A 22,036-nucleotide genomic window follows, 5' to 3' on the forward strand; every position below is an offset into this window, starting at 1 on the left:
GTCAAGGCCAGCCCTCCGTGCTGCTCATGGCTGTTCTCTGCCCAGGTCTGAGCTGGACGGGGCAGGTGAGGAACTCCCAGGAGGGCCTAGATGCCAGCACCCTCCCTTGTCACCACCTCCAACACCCTTCCCCTCCTGTTCCTGCCTGGTGAACTCACATCCATCCTTCAGATCTTAGCCAACAAGAGTCTTCCTAGGGAACCTTCAGTGCTGGGCCTCTGCTTCCTACTCATGATTGACTCATGATTGAAGGCATGACACCAGGATAGACTCCTGTGCTGCTCAACTCCCCCAAACTCCAAGTCCCTTCTCTTCGAATCAGGGGGACTGCCCTGCCCTGCTTGGGTCCCTCAGTCCTGTGCCTCCGTTTGAAAACTGCCTCCAAGCAGACAGGCAATGTGATGGCATGGCCCACCTCATTTATTTCTCTTCTCTTGGGAATCAGTCCTGAGCTGCCTGCCACCCAAGGTCTGAAAACAATCACTTCACATTTTATCCAGATTTTCTAGTTACTTACAGCTGGAAGGCAAGTCATGTGCCAGTGACACCACTGTGGTCAGATACCCCAAGCCCTTAATTCTTCAGATGGAGAAGCTGAGGTCCAAAGAAGAGAGACTTGCCTAACACAGTGCTTGCTAAAGTGCATTCCAGAAAATACTGACCATGGTAGATGACTAAGTGTTACTCCATTAAAAAGAAGCAGACGAGGGGGTGGGGCTGCCTGGGTGGCTCAGTCGGTAAAGGGTCCAACTCTTGATTTCAACTCAGGTCATAATCTCATGGGTTCACGGGACCCAGCCCTGCATTGGGCTCTGCGCTGACAGTGTGGAGCCTGCTTGGGATTCTCTCTCTCCCTCTCTCTCTCTCTCTCTCTCTCTTTCTCTCTCTCTCTCTGCTCCTCCCCCACTCACATGTACACGTGCATGCGTTCTCTCTCAAAATAAATAAATAAACATTTAAAAAGAAGAATAAGAAGAGAAGGAAGGTGACGAGGGGCTCTCTGTTTTAAAAGACTCCATGAGGGGCTCCTGGATGGCTCAGTGGGTTAAGCCTCTGACTTTGGCTCAGGTCATGATCTCGCAGCTCGTGGGTTCAAGCACTACGTCGGGCTCTGTGCTGATGGCTCAGAGCATGGAGCCTGCTTCGGATTCCGTGTCTCCCTCTCCATCTGTCCTCCCTCTGCTTGTGCTCTCTCTCTCTCAAAAATAAATGAACATTAAAAAAAATTAAAGGAATCTATGAAATTCCAGTTGAAACAAAAGTAAATATGTCTTTTTCCCTGTAAGACCTCTCAGGGCCTCTACATATTAGTGTGCATTTTAAATCTCCAAGAGATGGGGTGCCTGGGTGGCTCAGTCTGTTGAGCGTCCGACTTTGGCTCAGGTCATGATCTCGCGGTCCGTGAGTTCAAGCCCCGCATCGGGCTCTGCGCTGACAGCTCAGAGCCCGGAGCCTGCTTCCGATTCTGTATCTCCCTCTCTCTCTGCCCCTCCCCCGCTCATGCTCTGTCTCTCTCTCTCTCTGTCAAAAATACATAAATGTTAAAAAAAAAAAAATCTCCAAGAGATGAGTAGAAATAGCAATGTTTCACCACAGAGAGCTTTTTGTTTGTTTGTTTCATGAAACATCCTCAGGGGATACAGTGTAACGTGGTGATTAAGAGACAGGCTCTGGAGCCAAATAGACCTGAGATCAAATCCCATCTCCGCACGTCACCTTGGTGATGGTACTTCCTCTCCCTCAGTTTCCCTCGTCACACGTCAAATGAAGACAAAAACTGTTACTCTCCAATACGATTAGATAAATATTAAGCAAGATAATGCATATAAAGCACCCAGTCCGGTGCCTGGCACAGAGTGAGCACCTGTAGTTGGGGCTGTTGACATAATTAGTCCCAGAAAGCCAGGGCAGCTGGCTGGCCAAGCGCGGGCCTTCCTTCCTTGGTCCTTCTCCACTGGAGGACCCCAGCCGGCTGCTTCACGGCCAGCCTGCCACCACTGACTTAGCGTGAGAGGTCCCCATGGTAAAGTTCGCAGACTAAGCAGGCATCAAAATCATCGCGGCTTTCTGTTCCACACCACAAAACTCTGGCCTCCTCTGTTTGGAAAGCCAAGAAGGAGGTGGAGGCTGGACCAGGGCGGGGCGTGGAGAGAGACAAAAGGAGTTGACACATGGCCCCCGCCTCCCGAAGACACCTGGCCTTCACGCCTTCTCCCTGCCCTACGCCGTGCCCCGGGGCCCACTCCCCCTCTCACCGTCAGCCACGTCTCGTCCAGCCCCAGCCCAAACTCTGACCACTGCTGCCCGAAGGTACATCTTTTCAAAACTCTGGCGGCACTAATCGTTCCCACTGTGTCCACATGGCAATGAGCCTGGGCCCGACTTCCCTAGGCCACGTCTCCCCAGCTGTCAGTGAGCTGGTGGGGGGGCAGAGCCCACGCACCCTGCCTCTCTGGATCTCTCAACAAGATTCAGCAGCAAGGCATGTGCCCACACCGCCCCCACCTCCCACTCTCCACGATGCCCACTTGAGTTTCCCCACCCATTCACACCTCTCCATGGTTTCCTCACATGCTCACCTCCATGCATCTGCACATGCTGTTCCCTCACCCTATGCCCTTCCTTTCCTATCTCTGCTGTCCAAATCCTGCCTGTGCTTCGGGGCCTAGCACGAGATAGTAGAAACAGCTCTTTGCAACTCAGAAAGACCTGCATTTAAATCTTGGCTCTGGAGGCGCCTGGGTGGCTCAGTCGGTTGAGCATCTGACTCTTGGTTTCGGCTCGGGTCGTGATCTCGTGGTTCATGGGTTTGAGCCCCGCATCAGACTCTGCCCTGACAGCGTGAAGCCTGCTCACTCTCTCTTTGCCCCTCCCCAGCACGTGCTCTGTCTCAAAAATGAATAAACATTAAAAACTAAATAAATTTTAAACATAATATTAATAAATAAATCCTGGCTCTGCCACTTTCTGGCTGTTTGACAAGTGAAGTCCCCTCTCTGAGCGTCTCTGTTTCCTCATTTGTAAGATGAGTCATAATAGCTACCGTGCAGGGCTGGGGTGAAAATTTAATGAGGGAGATCACAAAGAGAACTCAACAAATAAGTGCATGTCAGTGAATTTGAAGACTTAAATGAAATGGACAAATTCCTGGGCAAATAAGACTTACTACAAGTGGCTTGGAAAAAAATAGGTTTCAACAGTCCTTTGCTCCTTTAGACAGAATTAAAAGTTTAAAATTTTTCCATAAAGGGGGCACCTAGGTGGCTCAGTCAGTTAGGTGTCCAACTCTTGATTTGGGCTCAGGTCATGATCTCACAATTCATGAGATCAAGCCTCACATCAGGCTCTGCACTTGGTACGGAACCTGCTTGGGATTCTCTCCCCCTCTCCCCGTCCCTCTTGCACACATGCACGGTCTCTCAATAAATAAATTAACTAAATATTTCTGTAAAGAAAACAACAGAAAAGGATTGTGTTATAGATGAATTCCACCAAGCTTTCGAGGTGTCAATTATTCCAGCCTTTCCTAACAAGGAAAAAAGAGAAGAGACCTCAGTGCATTTTACAAGACAAACGGAATCTCGATACCAAAAACCAGACAAGGATAGCACAAAAAATAAAAATCACGGGCCAATCCCACTCTGGAATGCAGCTTTGAAATCTTGAACAATACTATAACTATACTGAATCCAACAAGGCGTAAAAAATGCAATGCATCATGACCAAGCTGAATTTATCCCAGGCATGGAAAGTTATTTTAATTTTATAAAATCGAAAAATACCACACACCTCATTAACAAAATAAAAAAATATACATAGGACAGTAAGTACAGAAAAAGCAGTTGGTAAGTTTAATGCCCATTTAAATAAAACCTGCTAGCAAACCAGAAACTGAAGAGCATTTTGTTAATCTGATAAAACATTTCTACCAAACACTGTAGCAAACTTCATTCTCAGTGTTTCGTGTTAGAAGCATTCCTTTTGAAATCAGGAAAACAAGACAAGGATTCGTGCTATAACCACTTCCATTCGACACGGTGCTGGAGGCCCCAGCCAGTGCCACACAGAAAGACAAGGGGAAAAAAAAAAGGAGAAATGAAAGAAGGAACAGAACTGGCAGTATTTACAGATCCTTTGAACATACTCAGAAAACCTGAAAGATTCTATAGATAAATGAGAATTAATAAATAAGGTTATCAGGGAGTATGGATATAAGATCAATATACACACATAAAAAATCAACTCTATTTCTCTATAGGAGCAACTATTAGAAATGTGATATTTTAAAAGTGTACTATTTGTGCTGGGGAAGACTGGACATCCACATGCAAAAGAATGAAGTTGGATCCCTACCTCACACCAGATACAAAAATCAACTCAAAATGAATCAAAGACCTCAATGTAAGAGGTAAAACTATAAAACTCTTAGAAGAAAACACAGGGTTGGGGTGCCTGGGTGGCTCAGTCGGCAAAGCATCTGACTTCAGCTCAGGTCATGATCTCATGGCTCATGAGTTCAAGCCCTGAATCAGGCTCTCTGCTGTCAGCATGGAGCCCGCTGAGGTTCCTGTCTCCCTCTCTCTCTGCCCCTCCCCAGCTTGTGCTTTCTGTCTCAAAAATAAACAAAAATATTTTTTTTTAATTTGTTTAAATAAAGGAGAAAGTACGGGCAAAAGCTTCATAACACTGGATTTGGCAATAATTTCTTGGCTATGACACCAAAAGCACAGGCAACAAGAAACAAAAAATAGGCAAATTGGACCTCATGAAAATTTTTAAAAATTTGTGCCTTCAAAGACACAATCCACAGAGTAAAAAGGCAACCCACAGGATAGGAGAAAACATTTGCAAATCATATATCTGATAAGGGCTTAAAATCTAACATACAGAGAGAACTCCTAAAACCCTAGGACAAAAAAAACCAAACAACCCAATTCAAAAATGGGCAAAGTTGCCTGAATAGATATTTATCCAAAGAAGATACGCAAATGGCACATGCCCAACATGACATGGTGCATCATTAGGCAACTGCAGATCAGAACTACAATGACATAAGACCTCACACCCACTAGAATGGCTGCTGGCAAGAAAAACACAGAAAATCACAAGTGTTACAAGGATGTGGAGAAACTGGAGCCCTCGTACACTACGGCTGCTGTGGAATATTACTCAACCCTAAAAAGGGGGAAATTCTGAAAGATGCTAGAAGATGAAAGAAGCTTGAAAAACAAGCTAAGTGACACAGACCAGGCATAAAAAGACAGATGCCGTGTGACTCCACATCTATGAGATAATTAAGCAAATTCACAGAAACCAAATAGAATGGGGGTTGCCAGGGACTGGGAAGAGGCAGGAATGGGGAGTTAATGCTTCATGGGAACAGAGTTTCAGTTTTATGAGATGAACAGAGCTGTAGTGTTGGGTGATCGTGATGGTTCCCAACATTATGAACGTATTTAATATCAGCAAACTGCACACTGGAGAATGGTCAAGGTGGTAAATTCTATGTTATGTGGATTTTGCCACACACACCCACACAATGTACCATTTGCAATGGAAAATCAAAAATACAAGGGATCAGGGGTGCCTGGGTGGCTCAGTCGGCCGAGCGTCCAACCTCGGCTCAGATCATGATCTCGTGGCTCCTGAGTTTGACCCCGACATCGGGCTTGCTGTTGTCAGTGAGGAGCCCACTGCAGATCCTCTGTCCCCCCATATCTCTGGCCCTCCCTGGCTTGCACTCTCTCAAAAAAAAAAAAAAAACCCAAAACTAACTAAATAAAATGTAGCCCTTAAAAAAAAAGAAAATCCTTAATTCATATCACACACAAAAATTAATCACAGAGGGGTAAAGATTTAAATGTTCAGCACAAAATATAAAAAGGGGCTTAGAAAAAAAATATTTTATGACCCTGCGAGGGAGGAACTCTTGAAGAAAACACAAAAAGTCGAAATCAGAAAGGGAAAGATTGATGAACTTGACTAAGTTAAAATAAAAACTTGTTCCTCCACAGACTATAAATAACCTGAGAAGATGAGCCGCAAATTGGGAGAAGGTATTTGCAATTCATAAGTGAAAAGTGATTATCATCCTAAATATGTAAAGAACTCCTAAAAACCACTAAGAAAGCAACAGAAAACCTAATAGAAAATTAGGTAAAAGGCATGAACAGGCATTTCATAGAAGAAGAAAGCTGAATGGCCAATAATGATTTGAAACTATGCTCAACCTCATTAGTAATCAGAGAAATGCAAATTGAGACTATAGAGAATTCCCATTTTATACAAACCAGTTTGGCAAAAGTGAAGAAGCCTGGCAAACTCCGAGCTTGCCGGAGAGCAGCAGAATTTCTCACTCGCTGCTGCCGGGCGTGAGCACGGGCAAAGCCACTCCGGGACACAAGTCGGCAGTGCCTTCTAGAGAGCAGCAAGCACACGCTCTGTGAGCCGGCTGCTCTGCTTCTCGAATCTCCTGCGCAGGTGCATCTGGAGACCCATTTAAGCACATTCAGAGCAGCCTCGTTTGTAATAACAAGAAAACGGGAAGCAAATCAGATGTGGCTGCATGGCAGAATGGAGAAATGAATTGCGATACGTTCATACAATGGAAAACTACACATCAGAGAAAATCAAAGAAATGACAGCGAAATATCCACCTGGGTAGACATTAGAAACACAATGTTGAGTCGAAACACAGTGTGATTGCATTTTTTATAAAGCTCAGAAACAAGCGAAGTTACACAATGCACTGTTTTGGGGATGCGTGTCCACATGGAAAAACTGCTCCCCAAAAGGTAAGGAAATTATAAACACAAATTTATAGGGGGATGTTTATGTCTAAGAGGGATGTAGGGCATATACTCAGGGAGGGACACCCAGACGATGTTCTTTTTTTATTATTATTATTTGCTTTAACGTTTACTTATTTTTGCAAGAGAGACAGAGTGCAAGCCAGGGAGGGGCAGAGAGAGAGGGAGACATGGAATCTGAAGCAGGCTCCAGGCTCTGAGCTGGCAGCACAGAGCCCGATGCAGGGCTCGAACCCACGAACCGTGAGATTATGACCGCAGCCGAAGTCGGATGCTTCATAGACAGAGCCCCCCGGGCGTCCCCCAGATGATGTTCTAATACACCAGTGTGGTTCACCAGTGTTTGTGGTATTATCACTGCATGACTTTCACAAACATTGCGTATTTTCATTGGTACAAATCAACACTAACTAGAAGAAACAGACGTGTGAGATGATTTATGACAAGCTCCTAGCACGTGTGGCTAATTCACCCTATTCTTCCTGCAAGCCGGGAACAGCACTAAACAATGTACACATAATAGCTAACTTAGTCTTCCAGCAGATCTACCAGCAGAGATGATCTTTAGCTCCACTCTGTACATGAGGAAGCAGACATCCAGAGAGATTAAGTGACTTTCCCCGGATCACACAGCTAGGGGATGTGAGATGCAAATGCAGGTCTATCGGGAGTCCAGAGCAATCCTTCTTAGCCACTGGTCCCCTGTCTGTCACACAGCAGGTGCTCAATGGCCGTGAGACTGCTCTGGTCCCCTCTGATCACACTGAGCCCCCAGAGCACTTCCCCCAATCAACATGTGACCTCGCATTCCTTCCAGATGAGCCTGTGTCTAAGTCCTCCATCTTCCTAAAGCTCTCCCGGGGCAAAAGCAATACCTGTGCCTTCTCTGCTTTGCCAGCACCTGCACCGGTACCCCACAGGAGAACAACAGATGCTTCAGTTTGGGTTCAAGGTGTTACAGAACTCATCAGAGGGGCCCAGTCCTACTAGTTCAAGTGTGGAGCCCAGAGCCACGAGGAAGGGGCGGGAGGGCCAGGCACTCACCCCGGGGGCTGTAGCCATGGGCGTCCATGAAGGAGAGGCCCAGTCGCTCATCCTCCTGCAAGGTGCTCTGGTCCGTGAAGCTCCGGTCCACGGCACTCATCATGTGGGTCTTCTCCTGGCGGTAATTGACGGTGGCTTTGGTCATGTTCACGGGCTTTCTGCAGAGAGAGGTTGACAAGAGACAGGGGTGCTGAGCTGGGCAGAACGACACCCAGAGATGGATGGGGAGGCCCAAGAGTCAGGGGGCCTTGAGGCCAGAAGTCATTCTAGAAGCATCTCTGAATACCAAGAGGGCTCCGTCTCTATCTTTTGCTCACCATACCCAGAGAGATGCTACCTCCAAAAAAAGGGACCGAGCAGAGTCCTCATCTTGGGGACCACTGTTGAGGACAAGGAATGAAGCAGCAGTGGCCTCTGGCTGGGACCTGGCTCCTGTCACTGGCCTCAAGGGCTCAGGAAATGGGAAGAATAGTCACCCTGGGACTATTCTGGTGTCACAGCTGTCATGCCATCCAAGCTAGGAAGATGGCTTCCCCAGCTCCAACCCCAGCATGCCCCAGAGCCACCCTCGTCTCCCCATCCTCACCAAACATGTGCCCTAAGAACTTTTTTGCCTACGAAGGGGATGGTGCTCCTCCTTCACGGCAGAGTCTGGCCACTGCTCAGCCAATGCTCAGGAGTCTCCCTCTGGGCATGGGATGAACTCCAACTGGCTTCTTCCTATCCCCCACCAACCCCTGAGTGGCCCCACCATGGACCACATTACACTTGTAAAGACATTAGGCTGTAAAGAGATTCCTGTCACTGGCAAGCAGTCCATCCAGCCACCGGAAGCAGCGGAGGGAGAAGGCAAGAGGCCCCAGTCCCCCCCGAGAGGCCTTGTGAAGAGGGCCCTAGACAAAGGACCTGCCCAGGCTTCTAGCCCAGCCTTACAGATGAGGATGGCCGTCTGTGACTCTAGAGGACTTGGAGGAAAGTGGGAAGAAGAACAGGGGCCACAGACCCATGACTGAGGGGCTGAGCAAAAGGGAAAGAGGAAATGACTTGGGGCCGGTGTTGAGACTGGAAGAGTCAGGGGCCCAATCACAGGAAGGGCTAAAGACAAGAGAGCCATTTATACTGCAGGGACCTGCAGCATGCAGGATGTGGGGTAGACCTAAGGAAGGACTTCCAGGTTAAGAGGGCTCAGGACCCCTGACCATCAGTGGAGATGAAGAGGCCAATAAAGGGATCTTCCCAAACAGGCAAATTCTGATCAGTTTGTCCTAGCTCAAGAGCTGTCTGGGGCAGGGAAGACAGGGTGATTCCTGGATGCCCCAACCACAAAGCTCTGGGCATCACCCTCACTTTGGCCCAGAGCACAGCCAAGGACCCCTCTGTGGACAGATGAAAAGCCTCTGGGACTGTGACCTTGATCACTGGCATAAAAGAGAAGTTGAAAAAGAAGGGGGAGCGGGCGGGGGGGAGTGGGCAAGGGAATCAGAAGAATAAGAGAAGGAAAAGAGGGAAGAGGAGAGAAGGTAAAGGGACAATGACAAGGAGAGAGAGGGAGGGACAGGCAGACGCCAGCAAACCACAGGGAGGGCAGACAGAGGGCCATGGCCAGAGGACAGCCGGTCACGCTAGAAGGCAGTCTCCGTGGTGTACCACAGGGCTCTGTCCCCCGCCCAGGCCTCTTGGTTCACTGGGAAGAACTACAGCCACCAACCGAGCAGATCCAGAGGACAGAAGCCGGAGGGACACGGACACTGCCGGCCTCCAGCTGATCTCAGGGCGAGATTCGTGCAGCAGATGGGACGTAATACGGACACTTGGAAAAGTTCTGCATTTCTGTTCGGACATTAACTGCACAAGTAGAGGGGGAGGGAGACCTGTCTTGTCAGCGATTCCTGTAAAAGCCCGGCTGGAGGCTCCCCCTGACTTGCCGGGGGAAGGGGGGCTTGGTGACACTGGAGGACGTCCATGCAGGAGGAGGGTTCAGGGAGGAGGAGGTGAGAGCCCACCATCCTCTGGGCTGTCCTGGGGCCTCCTGAGCCTGCTCTGTAAGGAGGGAGAACAAGCACAGGTGCAGGGAATGTTCCGGAAGGCTGGCAGAGTAGGAGAAGACAGAGGCAGAAAACAGTAGCATCAGGAGGCCGATGGGGCCTGGGTGGTAACCCCAGCTCTGGCTCTTCCTGGGACCTCTGACAAGTCCCTTGACCTCTCTGAGCCTCGGTCCCCGCGTCAGTAACACGGGAGTGATCACGGTGCTGCTTCTCTCGGTGGCTGTGAGGATCCTGTGTACAGACAGAGCCCAGAGGAAGCACCCAGAAACGGTGGGTCTGAAGAGCCTGGGGCTACCTGGCTGGAGAACGAGCTCGTGGTGACCCGACAGCTGTGTGCACTGTGGGGGACAGCTGTCAGGGTGGGCACACACATGTGCATGGCTGTGGACCTGAATGAGGATCTGCATGAGGACCTCCACACAAGAAGGAGAAGGAGGGGGGAGGAGGGGGAGGAGGAGGGGGAGGAGGAGGGGGGGGAGGAGGAAGGGGAGGAGGAGGGGGAGGAGGGGGAGGGGAGGTGGGGGGAAGGGAGGGGAGGGGAGGGGGAGGAGGGAGAGGAGGGGGAGGAGGGAGAGGAGGGGGAGGAGGAAGGAGGAGGAAGAGGGGGAGGAGGAGGAGGGAGAAGGGGAGAAGGGGGAGGAGGGGGAGCAGTGGGAGGAGGGGGAGGAGAAAGAGGAGGAGGGGGAGGAGTGGGAGGAGGGGAGGAGGGGGAGAAGAAGGAGGAGGAGGAGGAGGAAGAAGGGGAGGAGAGGGAAGAATGGGAGGAGGGGGAGGGGGAGGGGAGGGGGAGGGGGAGGAGGAGGAGGGGGAGGGGGAGGAGGAGGAGAAGGAGAAGGAGGAGGAGGAGAAGGAGAAGGAGGGGAAGGAGGGGGAGGAGGAGGACGAGCGGGATGAGGAGGAGGGGGTGGAGGAGGAGGAGGAGGGGCGAGGAGGGGGAGGAGGAGGGGGAGGAGGGACGAGGAGGAAGACAAGGGGCCCAGGGGGGCGGGGCGGAGCTACTTACGGGTAGTAGGAGTAGGCATAGTGGTCCCTCCTGGCAGCGTGCAAAGAGAACAGCACAGTTGGGCCCGTGGTCCTGCCACAAGGTGGGCGGCACCCGGCCAGCAGGGAGGGGCCTGGTGCTTTCTGTGCCGAGGGGGGCGCTGGCCAGGGACCGGGCAGGTCAGAAGGACCTCCCTTGTCCCAAGGCCTGGCTGGGCTCGGTCGCTAAAAACCGAGACCCCAGACCCTTCCAGAACCTTCCCCGAGCCTGCTGCTGGAGTGAGGGGGAGGTGGGGAAAGGGCCTCAGGAAGCAGAGCTGTCACACACAGTCACACACACACAGACACAGAGAGAAATACACGCACGTGCACGCTCGCACGTAAACAGACGCGCTCACGTGGATACACACGTGTTCACGCATACACACAGACACAAGCACTGACACACTCGTGCACTCACACAGACACACAGGTAGACATCCTCGTGCACACGTACTCACACACGCACCACGACACGCACTCACAGGACACACAGACACAGTCACACACACACTCACGCACAGATGCGTTCCCTCTGACGCACAGACACGCCCTCACATGCTCACAGGTGACTGGCTCTCCCCTGCAGCCCCACCCCTCGGTCCCAGTGCCACTCACACCTGCAGGCCCCTCTGCCTACACCTGTGCCTGGGAGGGAGCGGTGGCTGGCGGAGGGGGAGGCGTGGAGGGCTCCAGCCGGACTCCGGGGCAAAGGGGAGGCCGGCCCTCCCTCACCCAGACTGCCCCTGAGCGTGGGGTCCATCGAAGGAGCCAGGCCACCCACTCTGGGCACCCGAAGCATCGCTTGGGTCTGTCCCACTTCGCGGGCGGGGAAGACAAGTCCCAGAGGGTCACGGTCCGCCCCTGCCCAGAGAGGGGGCCACGGGCAGAGGGCCAATGCCGTCCCGGGACCCTGGCCCCCCAGAGCCAGCTCCCTCCTGAGGCCTCATCCAGGCACATCCGGGGGTTTTCCATTCACCTGCCCCCACACCACCCGGCCAGCAGGGACCCCAATGAACGGCCTTCCACAAGGGAATCCTGCAGACTGGGGGGAAGGGAAGGAGAGAAGTGTGGAAGGCTGAGGCCCAGCGAGGGCAAGAGAGTGGCTGGAGCTCGCACAGCACGTCTCCTGTCATCCATCCCGGGAGCTAGGGGAGGGTCCAGGCCCTGTGGCAGGTCACAGGGGCCCCAAAAAGGGTGGGGAATGGGTGAAGAAACGGCGTTCCTCTGTCCTCAGCTGAAATGTCAATGACTTTTCAAGGGCCTTCCCCAAAGACCCCCGTAATCACCAACTCTATTATGTCACCTTTACCCTCTCTCCATCCCCCACCCGGGCACACTGTTCTTTTCACAATTGACATTTGTGCTTTTTCTAGTTTAACGCCAGACTCCACACTCGCTGCAAAGCACAGCAGGGCAGCCTCCTTATCTCTTTTGCCCACTGCTGGGTCCCGGGACCCAGGACAGTGCCCAGGACATTACAACCCTCCAATAAATGTTTCATTGAATCGAGTACTCAATAAAGAGAGAAATTAAATAAAACAACTCCATCTCTATGAGCATCCATATCCTCCTCGAAACGAATGAGGTTAATAATGACCACCCCCCACACACACCCAGGGGCCACTGTCAGCCTCACCCTTCCCTGCCTCACTCCACCTGCTGTCTTGGGAGCTAGGGGTTCAAGAGGACCCCCTTCCACTGGACCAGACCCTGGGGATGCACAGCCAACAAGACAAATTTCTCTGCCCTCATGGGGCTCTCAGCCCAGCAGGGAAGAAAAATAAACAAGGCACTACAAGTAAGGAAAAGTGCAGGGAGAAGAAAGTACTGGAAAAGAGAAGGATGGGATTCTGGAAACAGAAGAAGGCATGTGACCCCGCCTGGTGAGTTCCCCAAGCGCGGATGCATCCAGGCTCACTATCTACCGAGACAGGGCAGGATGGGGAACCCGACCTCCCCCTCGCTGCCCCCAGCCCCCACTGTCTCCCAGAACCACCCCTGCTCCAAGCCGCCTCCTTCCTCCCATGACGATGAGCAGGGGGGTTGCAACTGGGTGTCAGCCCTCCCTCAGCAACCTCCTACCCAGTCCATTACATTTAATGTGAACACCTCCATCCCTGCCAGACCTGCTCTGGCCCCTGACACCCCACAAGGCAGACTGGGGGAGCCCTGAGGAGCAAAGTGCACCCTGAAGGCAAGGGTAGGATTTGGGAGGATGCAGTGAGGTGCTATAGAAGTGGGCCAAATGGAAGGAAGGAAGGAAGGAAGGAAGGGAATCTGGGGGGATCCTAGGGGTTCTGGGTAGCCTGGAAAGGTTTATGGAATAGCAGGTGTATGAAGTGCGGGGTTTCCCAGTGAGGCCCCAGCAGCGTCTCTGACTGATCCTCTCCTGGGTGACACCCCGCTCTCCTCGAGTGTAGATTTCTAAGGCCTCAAATACTATCTGCAAGCCCCCCAAATCTGATCACTCCCTTACAGCCTTCTCCAGGGCTCCAGACCCAGAACTGACTTCCAGGTCAGGGGAGGACAGGAACTTACTAATTCTGGGCACTGACTGTGTGCAAGCCATGGTGAGGCCCTTCACGTCCACGGCCATAAGGAGCACGGGCTTTGCAGTCAGGACTGGGTTCAGACCAGGCCCCTCCACTTACCAGCCGAGTGACAAGGTCAAGTTGCTGGATTACGGTTCCCTGATCTGTGAAAAAGGGCTCTGACCTGCTTCATGGGTCAGGATCCAAGAAGGAAATGTTCTCTGATGTATGCTGAGCGCCAGAACAGTGCCTGGCACACAGTAGGTGCTCGGTAGCTAACGGATGGTATACGTAAAGGCCTTGGCACACAGTAATAGTCATCAAATGATGGTTTAAAATATTTTGCCTCAAGTAGCTGTGTAGGGACTAGGGAAGGGAGGAATGAGCTTAATGCCCTGGACAGGCCAACCCCACCTAGCTGGCACACCCTACCTCCAGACTCTCTGGAACTCTCTCTCTGCTGCCGCCTGCCTCAGGCAAGGGAGCCCTGGCCAGTTCTCCTTCATCCCCCCCCAATCCTACATGGCAGCTCCCGGCAGCCCTGAGATCCAGCACAAGCCCAGCAGCAGCTGTGAGGAGCCCAGGTGGGCAGAGAGTGGAACGGGCTCTGCCTCTGGCTCCCGTGTGACCTTGGACAGGTCCATGCCTCCTTGGGGCCTCAGTATCTCCAGCCTTCAATTGAGGTGCTCGAAAGCGTCCTGGGGCTGTCTGGTGGGGAATGAAGTGGGGGGATGGGGTGGGGGGGACCAGAGTGGTCTCTGGAGCCTCCAGCCCAGCTCCAACCAGAGGCTCAGCCTTCGTCTGCTCCACGTACTGGCTGTTTATTTGGCGTTTTGAAGACGGGTTCTGTCGCTTTAAAAAGATTTAAAAACCACTAGACTAGATGTCCTTGAACTACCAGGCAGCTCTCTCCTTCTGGGCTCTGAGCCTCTACAATTCTAACTTTTGAGATTCTTCGAATCCCCAATCCGGGATTTCTGAAACTCTGAATTTCTAAGTTCCGGTTTCTCAGATGTGCCAGGATCCATGGTGCCCACTGCAAAAGGCACTAGGAAAGGCATCCCTTGGAAACACACCGGACCTTGGAGGCCTGGGGGATGGGAGGGGCAGGCTCGGGGTCCAGGAAGACTCCACAAGAATCAACAGTACCAGGGTCCGGGGCGAGCTGAGCCCAAGGGAGGGTGGGGCCCAGGAAGAACCATGGCTCAGTGTTCTTGGTTTGAAGGGGAGTGAGCACCCCCCCACCCGCCACCACTGCTCAGAGTCAACACCACGACCCCAAGTTGGTCTGCAGGAGGCCAGAGATTCAAAGTCGGGTGACCTCCACACCCTCCCCGCGGGAACAGCCCAGCAGGCACAGCAGGGCGGCACCCACTTCCAGCACCGCTCCTTGGCAGCTGGCGCGGAGCACCCTTCCCTAGATAGCGGCACCCGGCACCAGCCAGACCTGGGCTCCAGCCAAGCCGCTACAGGGCAGCTTCATTTGCAGAGGCTCTGGCTTCCCGTTGCCTGGCTCGGGCCTGTCCTCAGGCCTGATGCCCAGGCTGGCGGCCTTCCACGCTCACCAGGCGGCTGCCCCTCCCGGGCCCCGGCCACCGCTCCTCTCTGCCCACCAGTCACCGCTCCTCACTCACCCCTTACGGATGATGATAATGATGGCCCCCAGGAGAAGGATGAGCACGGCAAGTCCCCCCGCACAGATGCCCAGGATGAGCCCCATCTCCTCCGATCTCTGGGACACCTCCAGGGGTCGCTTGCTTTCCTTGCAGGCAGCTGGGGAGAATAAAGCAGACCAAGGGTCAGAGGGGAGATAGGAACCACCTACCGATTGCCGGCAGGGGCCTGAGCCCCAAGGAATAAACGAACACATGCGCTTCGCCCTCAGCTTACGTCCAGCCTTTCAGTCAGATCTTCCCCCTCACCATCTACACCCGCTGCACCCCTGTGTACCCCATCAGGAAGAGCTCCTCTTTCCTCTCTACTTTCTCAAATCCTGCCTTCAGTGGATGGAGGATGAAGGATGCCTGGGGCCACCCGCTTGCCCCCCAAGAGGCAGTGGGGGGTAAGAATTACCCCCTGGGTACCTGGGTGTGTTCAGGGCATCTCAGGATGAAAGCCAACCCCATTCCCTGTCTACACCGCAGGGTCCACCTCCCCTCCACCACAGCAAAGGGGGCAGACACAGAACCTTGAACCAGTGCCCAGTGCCATCACCCCCGTGGCCCAACCATAAGGCTCCCCGTCCCCGTTCCAGGCCAAAGCCACTTCTGTGACCGTGATCGAGAAGAGGGAGGTTAGCCCCGCTGCCCGGTATGGGAGAAGGAACCCTACAGGTGGGGCAAATGGGGGCCAGGAAGGGAAAAGCTTCCTGACCCCAGGTCTGACAGACCACCCTCCTCTGCTCCCATAGCCCTGGGTGATCAGGGCCTAAGCCTCCCAGAGCCCAGAGGAGAGGAACTCGGTGCTGAAGGCCAGAAGGAACCCAGGGGGGCCTTACCTTTCCTGGCAATGCGGATGCAATTCAGCCGGGTCTCCTGGAGGCAAAGATGGGGGGGGGGGGGGTCTCAGCACTGCCGAAGCCTGGACCTGACCCTCCCCATAGGGATCCTTGAGCAGCTTGTCTTGGGCCTGGTCGGGGCTTGTCTGGAAGTGACTGAAACTAAAGACACCCCTCCCGGTAGCAAGGCCCGGGGTGGGGGTGGGGTACCAGGGAAGGGAGGGAATGGCGTGCAAAGAGGGCAATGGCTTAGGAAAGGGGAATGAGTTCAGGGGGAGCAGGGAAAGAAACAGCATGGAAAGGGGGCGTCCTCAGTGATGAGGGCCAGGAGCCAGTTAGGAGGGGAAGCCTGAGGAGGAGAGAGCCAGGGAGGGAGGAGGCAGGAGAAGGGCAGGGCTTCAGGGAGGAGGTGGCTGGTGGACCTCAAGGTCTGGGGAAAGCAGGACCAGGAGACGGACCCCTCCCAGGAGACAGGAGCTTGAGACAGAGACCAGGGCCTCAGGGACGGGGCGGGGATAGACTGGGGTCTTAGACATAAGAGTCTGGGGGTAAAGTCTCCGGAAGGGAATATGCTCTAAGAGAAGGAGCCTGAGGTCAGAAGGCTCAGGGGACGGGGGCAGGGTTCCAGAGAGGGAGTGGGGCTGGGGGAGGGTCTCTGGCCTCCGTAGGGGACTGTTCCGATGGCTCCAAGGGGTCCCCAGCCCGCCCCATCACCACCCCTGCGGGTCCCTCACCCCCTTCAGGTGGCTTGTTGCCTGGAAGTAGATGAGGTAGGCCTTCCTGGGCTCCAGCGGTGGGTTCCAGAAGCCGCGATAGGTCTGGTTGTCACCCACCGTGAAGGGCATGGCTTCTGGCAGACTGCTGGCCGCCAGTTCAGCCCCGAAGTAGTGCACCAGGCCCCGGGCCAGCGCAGCGTCAAAAGTCAAGGGTACTGGGAAGCAGTCCTGGCTGCCCGGCTCCCGTCGCAGCCTCCGCGGCCGCTCCTCCTCCACAATCACCTGGTACACGCTGCACAGGGGAGGGGACAGGGCAGTGGTCCCAGGCACGGGGAGAGCCATCCGGTGGCTAAGGACATGGGCTTTGGGGTCGGGCCCAGCCAGGGACTAATCTTGGCCCTGCCTCTTCTCACTCACTGGGCAACGCACTTATCCTCCCTGGGCCTCAGTTGCCTCCCTCTGTAAGACGAGCGTGATCACAGGGCAGTCCCATGAGCTAAATTACTTTCACTAAGGCAGAAAGAAGCGGGCCCTGCTCCATGGCACCAAGCCCTACAGCCCCACCCTGAGTCCTCGGTGAGTGCTCCAGTACCACAGGACCTGGGCCACCACCGCCCCCCCCCCCCCCGGCCGCCAGCCCCCGCAAAGCCTCAGGCTCCACCACCATTACCGATGGTTCCTTTTGGGTCTCCGGAAACAAGAGTCTGACACAGTCCATTTATTCGTTCAGAAAGTATGCTAGGTGGGCCCTTGGGGACCTAGGCTTCCTGCAACTGACCTCCAGTTGGGGAGACAGTCACTGAGCAAGCAAAGAAAGCCACACGAATCCTGCATCACGAGTACCCTCCCAACCTGGAGGCAGCCTCGGGTCTGCAACTCTGGGCCTGTCACGTCCGGGTCCTGACAGCTGATTTGTGTTCCCTTGTCTGTATTCCCTCTGATTTGTGTCCCCTGGTCCCGACCGGTGGGTTTCTATTTATTTTTATCAGTTTACTGAATGGCCTTTTGCTGTGAGCTCCTCCAAATCCTCCGCGGAACAAAGCCGAGAGCAAATAAATGAGCACTGACAAATTTAAGTATTTCCAGTCACAGCCTCGGCCACGTCTCGGCGTGTGACACCCATACCGGCAGCTGCACTCTGGGAAGGAGAAATGCCTTTTCCTGGCTCTCCAGCTGTTTCTTTCCAGCTTTGAAGCTGTAAGGGAATCACCCCAGCACCCCAGGATTTGGGTCACACAGTTTCGTTCTTTGTCACTAGCGCATTGCAAACACAAACCTGGGCCCCTCTCAGCCCCCATTTCCCTGAACCTCCCAGGTCAGGCCTCCCCCGGCCCCACATCCCACCAGGAGGTGATAACAATCAACACTGAACAAAGCATCTTGACTGGGATGATCCCCATCGTGCAGACAGGGAAAGGAAGGCTCAGAGAGGTAAAGGGAGAGGCCTAAGGTCACACAGCCCCTATGCCTCTCCCCTCTCACCATGTTCCACTCCCCCCTCCCCACCCCACCTTGTCTCTGTCATCCCGGAGGGACACTGGACAAGCCCGCTCACAGGATCTCTCAAGAAGACCAGGAAAAGAGAAGGCGCTGCTGGGTTTCCCAGCTCCCAGACTCAGCCACACAAGGGCCCCGAGACTCCTACAAATGCACCATGCCCCTCAAACACCCTGACTTTTTCCTGAGTCTGGGAATCAGCCCAGGACAGGCTCTGCAGGAGCAAATGCAGGGGAGGCAGAGCAGGAGAAAGGGGGGAGAGGAGGCGAGGGGGGATTAAGGGCACCTGGGCAACCCACTACCTCCTCAGAGGCTCAGCAGGCCTCTCCCAGTGCACGCTTCTTTGTGGAAGAAGGGGGAGGACCGCAGGGGCAGGGAGGCTCTGTGACTTCAAGAAAAGGCATAGGCTGTGCAGACAGACCCGGGTTCCAAACCCCAGCGCTATCACGTACCAGCTGTGTGACCCGGGGGGCAAGCTACTTAAGGTCGCTGAGCCTGTCTACTGAAGTGTAAAATAAGGGTAACAATACCGACTCCACAGGCCGCCATGAGGACAAAATGGCGGGTGCGGGTAAAGTGGCAAACACAGCGTCCGGCTGACAGGAAGCACGTGTGCACATCCCACAAACACCCTCACGCTCTCTCACATACACACACTCACACCTCCACACCACACATCACACACACACACTGCGTGTCTTTATCACATACACGCGCCATCTTGTCTCCAGCACCTTCTCTCCAGCAGAGGCAGCCTCAGCTTTCTCAGTGGAGAAGAAACTGAAGACAAGCTCTTAGCCACTCCAGAGCGATGGCCCTATCTTGCTGGCTGCCCTAGCCTTCTAGAACGCCCATCCCTGTGTCTCCTGGGAAAAGCTGGGAAGAAAGAAGGCCCCAAGAGTTTCACTTCTCCGAGATGTCTGAAGGAAGGCCTGCAGGAGAGGCCCGGACAGTCACCTTTCCAGGCTGGACGCTATCCGAAGATCTCATGACAGTCTCCATCAGATACCCATGGGAGTGGCTGTGGGCTTTCCACCTGCCCAGGATCACAGAATGTCCTCCTCTGGACACTTTGGGTCCTAAGTGGGAAACTGAGGGAGGACAGCTGACCTGGCCTATATGGGGGGGCTCTGGGGCAGAGGATGAGCTTCTTCCCTATGGCCCTGACCTCCCACCCCTCCGTCTAGGCTCTCCCACCTGATGGGCGCACCGCGGCCCTGTGCCGGCCTCAGCAGAACGGTGATGGTGTTCTCAGACTCGCCCAGGGGTGATGGCATGTCGGCATAATCAAAGCTGGGAGCTGGGGAAGGAGACACAGACGTAAGCACGGAGACTGGCTGCTAGACCGGGAAGGCTGAGTCTCTAGCCTCCTGAACTCCCGTCCTCAGATCTCTTCCCCTTCAGCCTTGTTCCCTCTGGCCTGAGATTCCCTGACTTCTGACCCCTGAACTCAGCCCTCAGATTCCAGTCTCCTCACCCCTCTGACTTAATCCTCCCTGCCCCTGAACTTAATTCCTAAATGGTACATTCATCTCAGTGGGGGCCCTCCATAAACACTCCCAGGACACCGCCCCTCCTCCCTCTGCCCACGGAATCCTGGGATTCTGGGTGTCCTCTAAAGGGGCCAGGCTGGGGTCGGGCGGGCTCACCTGAGATGTTGGTGGTGATCTCAGTGAGTGCCGCCTGGCCAAAGCCTTTGCCCGTGCGGGCCCGCACAGAGAACAGGTAGGTGGTGCCCGGGTGCAGGTTGGAGAAGACGTGGTAAGTCTCATTGCGGAGCTTGGAGATAGTACGTCGTGGGCCTGGCACATTCACCGCCGGGTCTGATGACTCAATGCTCTGATAGCTGATCTAGAGTCAGGACGGGCAGGTAAGTGGGCACAGGGATGGGGAAGGTCATCACTGGCCCCATAGCCTCCCACCCATCATAGTTCAGGTGAGCTAAGGAGAAGGCTGGGCAAAGGGGGACTGTGGATACCCATTAGCCCAGGCCCTGGACACCTTCACCTCTATTCTCTCAGGGTTCCTGTGCCCATAACCCACAGGGCACAGACTTTGACCAGTGGAAGGAACCTCAGTGATCACCTCTGTCCCCTACCCTGCACCTCCCTCTCCAAGCTGTGTGCCCACCTTCCACCAGCGACCTCCACTATAATGAGGTCCAAACTCACCTCATACTGAGTGATGAGGCCATTGGGTTCCTGGGGCTCCTCCCACTTGAGGAAGATCATGTCCTCCAGTGGAGTGAAGGTCAGGGACTCGGCTGCAATCCCACCAGGCACTGCGAGGGAAAGTGGCACAGAGCAGGGGAAAGCCGGCTTTGGAGCAGATACCTGAATTCAAATTCCCGCCTTCCTATTTCTTGGCTGGTATGCTCAGGCATCTCAACTCTGAACCTCAGTTTCCTCATCTGCGAAATGGAGATGAAAATAACCCCTCCCTCACCAGGATTAAGTGATGTGATGTACAGAAAGCCCCAAGGTAAATATCAGGAATTTCACATGGTTCAACCCAGTCCCAAGGACTCAAAGAGGGTAGCTGGCATTCTCATTACTGTGCAGGTGGCATTCAGCAGAGAACATCTGAATGTTCCAATTCTGTTCCAGTTGAATGGTTTTCAGAAAACACAGACCTTCGCCAGAGAAATGGAAACAATTGCATTAGACTGGCAGGATTATGGGTAGAGATGTTTTCTTGTCTAAAAATTTCTGATTACACAAAAACTATGCTCAGTGTAGAAAATCAAAATGAGTATAAAGAAATTCAGTGGCACCTACAATTCTGTCACCTGGAGACACCATTTACATTTTAGCACAAACCCTTTCAGGTCTGGCTTTGCTTGTTTTTGTTCTAATGGGTCATGTCACCTTAACAGCAGCCACAGGGAATTTCTTCTAGGAAGAGAATGGTCTTTGGGGAGACAAACTGATACACCAGTGTGGGGAAGCAGAAATCCTGAGGCAAGCAGAACTCAATGAACAATCACCGAAGCTAAAATGTTCTGGTTAAAACGAACAGTCAACAAGGCAGTCCGTCCACCAAAATGATCAAATGAAAAAGACAATCCCAAGTGTTGGTAAGGATGCAGGCAACTGAAATTTCCACACTGCATGTAAACTGATACAAGACCTTGGGAAAGCTGTCTGGAGAGATCTACGTATTATGAGCACAGATCCTATAACCTAGCCGTCCTAGGCATTAACCAATCAGAAATGTGGGTATCTATACCACTCCTCCACACACACACACACACACATACCCAAAAGAATCTGCAAGTATTTTCCTTTACAGCACAACTTAAGTAGGATAAATGAATGTGGTACATTCACATAATGTAATAAGAAAGAATTCTCTGGAACCCTATACACAACATGCCTGGCTCTCTCAAGCATAAAGTCTAGAGAGAGAAGCCAGTCGTAAAAAGAATACACGCCATAATGATCTCCACTGATAGAAAGTTCAAACCAAGCAAAAATTAATCTGTTGGATTATAGGTCAAGGTAATGGTTACCCTCAGGAGGCTGGAAGTGGGAACATAAAGGGAGGGCTTCTGGTGAACTGCTAATGCTATTTCTATTTAAGTCTATTTCTTTTAGAGAGAGAGCACAAGCAGGAGAGGGGCAGAGAGAGAGAGAGAATCCCAAGCACGCTCCACACTGTCAGCACAGAGTCCCACGTGGGGCTCGATCTCACAGACTGTGAGATCTGACCTGAGCCAAAATCAAGAGTCGGATGCTTAACTGACTGAGCCACGCAGGTGCCCCTGTTAATGCTATTTCTTGATCCTTGTGTGGGTTATCCTGATGTGTCCAGTTTGTGAGAACTCACGGAGTTTACCTTAGTAAGTACATTTCCTAAAACTATTATACTAATA

General features: G+C 53.3%; 1 protein-coding gene across 5 annotated transcripts in view; it reads right to left on the reverse strand.

Moving 5' to 3' along the window:
* LOC125172465 (receptor-type tyrosine-protein phosphatase U) overlaps positions 1 to 22,036 on the reverse strand; it is a 79,343-nt gene that overhangs the window by 21,259 nt on the left and 36,048 nt on the right. For 4 of the 5 annotated variants that reach the window (XM_047870602.1, XM_047870600.1, XM_047870598.1 and 1 more), the window contains 7 exons: positions 20,334 to 20,443; positions 19,812 to 20,013; positions 19,360 to 19,462; positions 16,684 to 16,957; positions 15,950 to 15,986; positions 15,087 to 15,225; positions 7,854 to 8,011 (listed from right to left, as the gene is read on the reverse strand). In XM_047870602.1, the coding sequence (XP_047726558.1) occupies positions 7,854 to 8,011; positions 15,087 to 15,225; positions 15,950 to 15,986; positions 16,684 to 16,957; positions 19,360 to 19,462; positions 19,812 to 20,013; positions 20,334 to 20,443 (1,023 nt within the window). Of the gene's footprint in view, positions 1 to 7,853; positions 8,012 to 10,901; positions 10,932 to 15,086; positions 15,226 to 15,949; positions 15,987 to 16,683; positions 16,958 to 19,359; positions 19,463 to 19,811; positions 20,014 to 20,333; positions 20,444 to 22,036 lie in introns of all 5 variants that reach the window. The other variant, XM_047870603.1, reaches the window with a different exon arrangement.

This window comes from Prionailurus viverrinus, chromosome C1 (assembly GCF_022837055.1).
Source record: "Prionailurus viverrinus isolate Anna chromosome C1, UM_Priviv_1.0, whole genome shotgun sequence".
Lineage (NCBI taxonomy): Eukaryota > Metazoa > Chordata > Mammalia > Carnivora > Felidae > Prionailurus > Prionailurus viverrinus.